General features: G+C 43.3%; 1 protein-coding gene across 1 annotated transcript; it reads right to left on the bottom strand.

Moving 5' to 3' along the window:
- Nucleotides 1–1,180: 1,180 nt before the first annotated feature.
- Nucleotides 1,181–7,791, bottom strand: smtla (somatolactin alpha). The gene is made up of 6 exons (XM_042708629.1): nt 7,558–7,791; nt 6,124–6,306; nt 5,152–5,334; nt 4,010–4,123; nt 2,593–2,772; nt 1,181–2,273 (listed from the first exon to the last, which is right to left on the bottom strand). Exons 1-6 carry the CDS (start codon nt 7,789–7,791, stop codon nt 2,073–2,075), a joined length of 1,095 nt encoding a protein of 364 aa, XP_042564563.1. The 3' UTR covers nt 1,181–2,072.
- Nucleotides 7,792–10,006: the final 2,215 nt, after the last annotated feature.

Raw genomic sequence — 10,006 nt, 5'->3', positions numbered from 1 at the left:
TGCAGGAAGCTGAACCTGACACTGCTGACACGGGGCACCCCACTACCCTCCCCACAACGCCACATCCTGCCCGCAAGAGCCCTCGCCACGCCGACACTTGATTCGCCATGACAACCGACGGGGTGATTTACATCCTAAGATAAGGGGAAGAGAGGAAAAACTGAACGTGGACAGGAGAGGCAGGGCACCCGTTTCAAGATCTGGCACGATCTGAGCTACCACCCATTGTGCAAAACCAAGGAAAACACACACCACCTGTACCTGATGCCTGGGTAAGACCACAAACCAACTACTTGGCCCTGACAGTACAGGCTGTCTTTGGCGTCTTACTAGTCAAGTGTAACATCAAGACAAACAAGTATCCATAAGAGCTCATTTGAAGTGTTTGGTGCTTCAGTTATGCGTTAAATTCTCTCCATTAATGTAAACACAGAGTGACAAAAGAACACAAATAGTATGTAGATTTAATTTCATGCCATATTACCCTGGATCTGGGTTTCTCTCCTTCCTGAAATTATGAAGGTTTTGCAAGGTTGCATATTTGACACAAGTTCACCACTGTTGTCCAGATCGATTACTCCTCAGCATTCCGTCTCCAACATTTACATATGTTCTCTCTGCGTATAGATGAGTGGGGGTGGATAAGGGCCTGGAGAAACGTGTATACAGTTACCAGCAGGTCAGCCTACTTCATCTATGGGGAGCAACATGCCACTCTCCTGTTGCAGTGTTTGACACAGAGCACCACTGCCACCTGGTGAAATGGAGGGAATGTCTCGCATGCTAGCATGCCTTCTCTTTTGTCAGGGGCAAGTAAAAAAAGGCATTTCCAAGGTCTTAAACAAAGAAAGAACAGAACGGGCAGCTCAGACATTTCAAAGACAATAATGCTTTTATTATACTCTTGACTGTTCCAAAACTGGGAGATGTCAAATTTGCATGATTAAAATCCGACAAGGTCATTTTCCTTCATTAAAAATATAAAATGTAGCATGACACAGAGAAACTCTCATTGCACATACACTGGTAGACACTGAGACAGACCACAACCATAAATCATAATACATTTGCCATCGTCTGTCGATGCCCTGCAAGTGTTGAAGTGGCAGTGACAGAAGACCTTCATGTTGAATGGTACAATGATACAGAGCTGTATTCCTAAATGGGTTACTGCTCTCACTCTCTATGCTCCAAAGTGTAATACGTGTAAATAATGATGGCGTATAACTCATTTCTACAGGCAAGTTGGAATAACAGGCGTGGGGATTTGGAAATTTTGGACGATGTTTTCCTGCAAAGTCTTATGAGGTAACCCATATTTTCAACATGACTCAAGATATGGAATAAGCAAACGCGTCTCACTTGACTCTGTATGAAATAGTTATACCTCTAACAAAAATGTGCACACATTTAGCCACTTCTAGCTGAAGAAATGATATGTGTATAAGTATGCGCACAGTATGTCTGATATTCTAAGGATTAAGCTTGAGTTCTGCATGTCCAAATTCCAGTGTGCTATCTTGATTTCCCACAATATCTCCTGTCTGCCCTGTAGCTTTCTTAACTATGGTGGAGAATGCTTTTCTTTTTGCTCTTCTCACTAATGTGGAGGTGAAACCAGCTAGACTCAAAGAAGAGGATCTGTGCATATTCACTGAGCCACTGGGGAATAGTGTAGCACAGCAAGAAACTAGGAAGGAATGCAAACTTGTTAAGAACAAAGGATACGGAAATCAATGGCAAAATATGCAGATTCGGTGAAAGAGCAACATGCAAATTTTCCTGAGGGAGTACCCTCTGTCTCTCCCTTAGCTAGGATAAAAAAAAAAAAAACACAACACTGGCAGTAACCTGATTTTCTTAAAGTGATAAACTACTTCATGAGTATGCCAAAACAGCCTGTCAACTTGGCTGGGTAAAGATATGGCCTTTATGTGAAAAGAAAACAGTATTTGGAAAAACTTCAGAACTTCAGAAGAAATCCTCTGGCTCTGCTAAACATGTGATGGGATTGAAAAGTCAGGTGTTTCGCAGGGACTCAAGAAAATCTCAGGGTAGAGATTGAGGGCAGTTCAGTAAACCAAACAGCTGAGATTATCGCTCTGGCGACACTTGAGGAGCTTCAGGAAGGTCTCGATTTTATGCGCGTCCTTCTTGAAGCAGGTGAGCAGGCTGTAATCCCGCAGGATGGAGTCCAGCATGGCGGGCGGCAAGTCCGACTGCATCAGGCTTGGCTCGTACACGGAGGGCATGAGCATGCCCTCGTTTAGCATCTGATTGGATGGATCACGGAGGGGGGAAAAAGAACATAGAACGTCATGAGAACGTCTTGTGCAGCTGGCCTGTGTTGACTTTCATTCTGTGGACCATGTCGCTTTTATTCACATATCTGTGTAAACATTTTCAACAACGCTTTCAGCTTGTCCATCTGATAAACACAGGGCTTGCTCAGGTTTTATTTGAGATTAAAATTGAACAATTTACTTGTCACATTTTGTTTAGCTTTTCATGGAACTAAAAATACTAGGTGCACAGAAATGGAAAAAAGGAGAAGAAGAGAAAAGAAAGAGAGAAGAAAGAGACAGGGCGTACCTTTCGGATAAGGACTAGCAACCCTTGCTCCAGGCTCAAAAGCTTGTCCGCCACCCACTTGGTCTTGTTGAGCAGAGCGTCCGGGGCGCTGTCATAGTGATTCAAGGTGGTCTGAAGGTAGAGGAGCGGTTCGATCCAGGACTGCACCAGCACCAGCACAGAGTGAAGGAGCCACTTGTCCTGAGGATGACAGTCACAGAGCATCATAAAGGCCCCCAGAGGACACACAGCGGTCGCATGCTAGCAGCTCTTACGGGATTGGACATCCTATAATAGTTTGAGCTATACCCTCCATAAATTAAGGGGCCCCTTTTAAAAAAAGGGCCCACTGCTGATGTGCACGCTCTCAATCTACTGGCCATTTATGGCACTTGTTTTACAGCTTTCAATGATTTTTCAGTGACCGAGATGAGTCCTCATTATAGCAACGTGGCCGCCACCACTGACCAAAGTGCTGATTTTGCTAACGCCATTAGAAAAATAAACCTTGAGGTTAAACAAGCAAGGGTGAAGAGGACACTGGGTCTGTTTCAGCAAAAAAACAGAGATGGGAGAGACAGAGAGAGAGAGAGAGAGATAAAGAGAGAGAGAGAGAGAGAGAGAGAGGGAGAAAAAAAAATGCTTCTTGAAACTCAGGTGATTTGCTCAACGGAAAGGTCATATGATTATCGAGTATGGATGTCACACTGTGCTTTACAGAGAGGGGAGCTCTGATTGCACTATTCATTTTTTTTGTTTTGCTAAGAGTGAACTCATTTATTTTGCAGAGAGAACATAGTGTAAAATGTGCGCTAGACTTGTCGATTCACTTGAGATAAGAGATGCAACAGAGTTGGAAAGACTGAGATTTCCATTTAAACCTTCACTCACTTCCACTTTCTATTTGCAAATTTAATGAGGTTGTGGAAGGCCATGTGTGAGAGAGGTAAAATATCCTTTAGTACTCTGTCTGTATCACTCTGATATAACTCACTGCATCCTTATGTGATCACAGTCATACATGTTGACCAAAACACTTTCTGGCTGAGAGAGGGGCATACCAATGATCCAGGCAAAAGAGCACACACACACACACACACACACACACACACACACACACACACACACACACACACACACACACACACACACACACACACACACACACACACACACACACACACACACACACACGTTAAATTAAAGTGACTGCTGAGGCGACGAAAACAACACTCGTTGCAGCCACTGTGAACTTGACTCCAGGGATCTGAGAGTCACTCGCTTGGTAAGTGACTATTATTGCAAATAAAAAAGTGCATGCACCAGTGCCAAGCAGTACTGTGGGACCATATCCATTCACACACACACACACACACACAGTTTCCCCAAACAAACCGACAAAACAAAACCGTGGAGCATCCCGCGTCCATCTGCTCACCGATGTCTGCTGGATCTCGCTCTTGGAGGCGGGGATGGGGAACGGCTTAGTGATGCATGTGCTCCCTGCCTGGCTCCTGACGGTGCGCATTGGGAAGGGCACAAACAAGTCTTCCTGCAAAACAAGAATCACAGACGGAAAGAGAGACGGACACACAGAGATAGATATATAGTTAGATATATACACTATTACTGCTTTTCCAGGGCTAACTGCAATAGAAATACACACACAAACACACACACACACACACACACATATATCATGAATCTCTACTTCTATGTGAAAAGACCATAGTACCAAAGACCATCAGCTTTCCTAAACCTACTCCGACACTAAACTGCGATACCCCATAGAATGCATTAGGCTAAATATAGTACAAATATTACCTACATGCCAAACACATACATATACACTAAAATGTGTCCACATTTAGATTTGGCTCGGTGTCATCTTCACTTTTCAATCCTACGAGACTCTTTAAAGACTCCTTGAGTGGAGCCACCTTTTGTATTGTGAGCACGTTATAAGTCGTGCATATTATTTAATTGATGTGGGGAGCATTTTGCCCTGGTATATTAAGGAGCTCTAATTTGACTTCATTCAGGGGGTTGTGCTGGCAGGCTATGTAACATTTGGCTGTGCATAAAATCAGCCTGATTATTCATTAAGATTACTGGCTCATTAATTTAGCGTCTCATGGCTGGCATGCAGTCGCGCACAAGTTTGATTAACAGATATCAACAACCTGTATAGACAGAATTTTTTGCAACACTGCTAGAGCTCCTTTTAACAAGAACAAACATGATAAAAGATAGACTATTTAATCTGTAACTAGAGCCACATTTAAAACTGAATCTCATTACTAGTTTGTACACTAAATGCAGTAGTTTGAGTAAATTAAACAAATATATCTGGATTATACAGCTGGCTGGGGAGTGGTTTGGTGTTCATTTCAGGAGATTTTTTAGATGATTTTCAAGTCATCCATTTCACATATGCATAATAAGTCATCTTCAGGCATTTTTTTTGCAGATGTACTATTTCAGTCCTCTATGTCTGTGGATTGGTTTTCAGAAGACAATGAAATCTTTTTCTTTCTTTCTTTGTTTTTGTGGTGTGAGGAGCTGCGGAGGTGTACTCACGAACATAGAGCAGGACTCCTCTGACACGCGGTAGATGAGCTCGGCGTGCTGGATGACTCGGTCCAGCAGCTTCTCCTGGGAGATGGAGGTGCAGCGCACAAGGCTGCCTGACTCATCCTTACAGTCCAGAGGCAAGGCCAGAGCTCCCCAGCTCAGCGCCAGCAGCAGGGTACACACACGCCCCTGAAATACTGCAGGAACACGCACACACAAACACACACAATTGAAGATACCACATATGAAGATTTAAACACAGACAAACATGCAGAGCCAGATGTGCATTTGGTTAAAGCTAACTATGGCAGTTACTACTGATCCATTAGCATTACTGTTGTAAGTAGAGTCGCTTGCAAAGCTAAAGCCACGTGAAATTGAGGATGAGCGAGAATATAAGTTTTAATATCTTCCCAAAGTTTTCTAAACATCTCTGAACATGACATACCCAGAAGTCTGTTCATTGTGCTGATCTGTTCTTCTTGAGTATCTACTATGGGTGAGACTATTCTGGCATTTATATAGTGGACAGGTGGGACGAAACACCAAAACTTGCATATATTCAATAGCACTTCCAAGTCAGAGGTGAAAGGGGATATGTGTATGGTGCCACGTCTGATGTGGAGGGCTGGACCCCAGTGCACAACAAGTGAAGATGAATTATAACTGAAGACGACACTTGAATTACTATGAGGCAAACAGGCATGTACAAACAGGAGACAGGAAGAAAGAACTGTTGTCTTAAATGTGTGAATCCAAAACAACGATAGGACAAAGGACAGGTCAAACACAGGGGCTTCACAAGGAGGCTAAACAGGGGAAACAGATGATCGGCAGAACAAAACAAGAGACAGGTAAAAAAAAATGTAAACAATATCCAGGCTAATAGACTAATAAACTGAATCAAGTGCAGGGCAGAAACATAGACACAAGGAACAGAAGCAAGGTACAGGCAGAAAACACAGTGCCAACCCTGACTTGGGACCAGACCATCTCAGAATCAGGCACCACCTCGGGAACAGGAACCAACTCAGGGACAGGAACAGACGAAGCGCCAGTCGACTCGGGAACAGGCCCAGGGACAGGCAAGATGTCACCTGGGGCGCTGGGAAACTGGAACTGCACGGTGCTGGACAGCTGAGAGGCTGAGGCGTTGGGCAGCTGAGGAGCACAACATCATCGAGATCCAAGCTTTCCTCTGAGTCTCCTTCTGATAGCTAGCCGGGTTCCTCAGAATGGTGACTCCTGTGGATTCAGGGAGCGATGATTAAGAACAGGAACAGGAACAGGCTTAGGAACAGGAACAGGAACTGCAGACCCAGGAACGGGCACATCCTGTTTCACCTCCATCTATGGCATTCTTTAACTAGACCTTCTACAAGAAAATACATGCCAATATCTCTTCAGACTAAAACCTGTTAATCATTGTCAACATCATCATCATCACCATCACCACTTGACATCATCGGCTTCATCAATTTTGAGGTTACTGCAATGTCCCAAAGCACACAAATCTTTGTAATGGTTTTGCGGTCCACAACAATACTTAGCATAAAACTGACATTGTGCTAAAAGTGCTTCAGATATGTTGTTTAGTTGGTATACCATCATGATTTCCAGCACTGTGTTACTCAACTTGCTTATTTATCATTTGTCCTTACACCTAGCACAAATGGACTCAGATGGACTTTTGTGGAATCTGCAAGGACCAGATGTTTACGTTTTGAGGGACACTCCAGTGTCTTCCACAGGCTTCACCCCACTGGGTCTGAGGAGTCTGAGGAGTGTTTGTGCTTCACCCAGCTGTGTCTGTTACTCTCCACTGTCCCACTGGACTATGCAGACCGATGACATTAATTGTTATATGACTTTTTTTCTGTGTCATTTAAATGGTCTCTGATATGAATATAATTGCTTGGTGCAGTCCCCAAACCCAAATGCAATATTCTCTGTGTCATCCTATGAGATACGATACAAACGAACAACAAGAGGGCTTATAAATGAAATAAAATAATTGTATTATTAATTAGAAAAACGTATTTATGTGATGCACTGTATCTATTATTTATTAAATCATTTTGTGAGAGTGCACCCATCCTCTCCTTGTTCTTGCCACAGGAGATCCATTGACTTCAAGTGCATTGATCAAGCGTTATCATCAAATTATCAAATTATCAAGCGTTACAACATAAACCCACAGGCGTCCACTACAACTCCTTTAGGATGTTAAGCCATCTGAAAATGTTGAACTCACCACAGTCCTCTTTGCTGAACTCTTGGAACAGTTTCACCAGCAAAGTCGCCAGGTCATCTGCATCGTCAGCTGTGGTGGATGGGCATCTCAGTTTTTTCACCTCCGTCCATTCTCTCTCCAGTTCTCTCCTTCCCCTCATCCAGAGACATATCCTTCACCACAATCTCGGCACTCTGCACCTCAGGGATGGCCATCACAAGGTTCTTAAACCTTGTTTCTTCAACCTCCTTTGTCTTCCTGTCGGCCATCTCCTTCTTCTGGCGCTTGGCCTCCTTCCTCAACTTTTTCTTGCTTAGGGTCTTGCTTGCTTTCTCAATCCTCATCTTTTTTCTCGTACTCTCTGCCTCCACCTCTGACCTCAATGTCTTGCCATCAGACTCCTCGTTGGGCATTTGTAGGCAGCAGCTAAAAAGGTCACACAGCTTCATATTTCACAACTATCCTCTTTGAAATCTCAAAGTAGACTGAGCAGATCTTTGGGATTCACTGAAGATTCTACTTCGTCTCAGAATGCAAGTAAACATTCCATATGAAGTTGCCATGGCTAAAATGTGTTCTTTTAAATCTGGGGCAACAACAAAGGGTTTAGAATGTTCATTTTATACTGCCCAGCACCAACGGCCTTTCCCTCTTATTTGTGCCAAAATATTGAAGCTGTTCCCTTCAATAAACGGGAACCACATCATTATTGCATAAGTTTGCCTTGCTGAGCACAGTAAATTATGTACACTGTATTTCCCAGCTGTGTCTGTTACTCTCCAGTGTCCCACTGGACTATGCAGACCGATGACATTAATTGTGACATTGCATGGAAATGTCCTTTTTTTCTGTGTCATTCGGATGGTCTCAGTGCAGTTGGTGCAATTGGTCTGTAGAGTGGCTCCCTACTCAGAGAAATGTTTGCAGCTCTTCACAAAACTTATTCAGTCTACAAATTAACACCAACTAATTCCATACAAATTCGGTCACCTCTAACCACTGCCAATTCATGAAACGTGACACCTATTCACTCCAGAAGATTCAGCAGAACATATTTTTGGCCTTTGTTGTTGTCTTGGCAGGGTTACTGCAGTACGGATGCCATGGTTTCTTCTTTATAGAGTTTAGGTCCCTGCTGTAATGTTCATAATGAGGTAATCTGTCTCCAAGTAGTCAAAGCTGCCTATCTTGATGGTTCTCTGTCTGGTTGCCATGGGCTACATATGCTTCCAGCTGAAGGAATCCTTCATAACACATAATCCACGCAGGGATATTGAAATAATGCCATAGTAGGTGGGTGGGGGACTTCATTAAATCCTTCATATTGCAATTTTCTCCCTGATTACTGTATGTCCTACATATTTTAGTCTCTAAAAACCACAATATTATGCCCTAATCCAATTTGAGAATTAAAAGTGATGGGCTCTGTCTGTCGATTTGAGAATTAGGCCCGCTTTGTTGTTTGGATGATGCACATTCCACTGGAACCAATCGCTATCGGCAGAGAGCTGGGATGAGCAGCACAAAATGCCCACAGAGGTTTTCTTTTTCTTTTCTTTTTTTTTCCAGAATGTGTGTATGATTAAACAGCGTAAAATTTGTGCAACGAATAAAGTTTAGGATGAGAAAAGCAAAACTTCCAACATAACCCATTTGAAAGAATGTGGCAAAGAGTTCTGCCTTTCTATCACTATCTCTGTTGGGTGTGTGTATATGTGTGTGCCCGTGTACATGTGCATGTATGAGTCTGCGTAGGTGTCTGTGTGTGTGTCTCTCTCTCTCTCTGTGTATGTGTGTGTGTGTGTGTGTGTGTGTGTGTGTGTGTGTGTGTGTGTGTGTGTTTCCATGAGTGAATGTCTGGGTTAAGGGCTGGACACAGATGCTGGTCACAGATGCCAGAGATCACCTGGGGAGGCTAATGGAAGGCCAAGGAGGAGGAGGAGGGGGAGGAGGAGGGAGCCTGACTGACACATACGAAGGACGTACGTCAGAGCCGCAATGTCTATTCACACCTCTCCTTCCAGACACCTGGAGCACACAAAGAAGCTTTAAGAAACCAGAGGCTTTAATCCACACCCTCAGAGATTACGTCAGCAACAGGATCAGATTTCATTTGATACTCCTGACCTTTTGTTCACCCAACTGTATACGTACACCCACCACCACCACCACCACCACCACACACACACATACCAAGGCGCATACACAAGCAACACACACAAATACACACACTCTCACAATCAGCCAAATACACTCAAGCATAAAATTGCTAGTAGTCACACATCAAATATTACAGTTGTGAAAACAGTAAAAACCTTTCACACTAAAAAACTAGAATGATTACTGTTTTGATTTTTGCACTAGTTTCTCTTCTCTCATCACAGAAGAATAATCATCTATATGTATTTAAAATGGAAAACAGTAGACACACTTTACAGTTTTTTCCAATCGTTTTAGTTCTTGTACCTATACCATGTTCACATTCCCAAAACACTTAACACATGGAGCACACCAGTAGACCATGTGAACCAAACTGTGGATACTTGCCCCTATGCTTAGATACAAATGCTGGCAATGACACCTTCTTCCAAAATTCATGGATACCTGTCCCGTTCAATGTTCACTACC

Source organism: Clupea harengus, chromosome 9 (genome assembly GCF_900700415.2).
Source record: "Clupea harengus chromosome 9, Ch_v2.0.2, whole genome shotgun sequence".
NCBI lineage: Eukaryota > Metazoa > Chordata > Actinopteri > Clupeiformes > Clupeidae > Clupea > Clupea harengus.
This window is presented reverse-complemented; position numbering and strand designations above follow the sequence as displayed.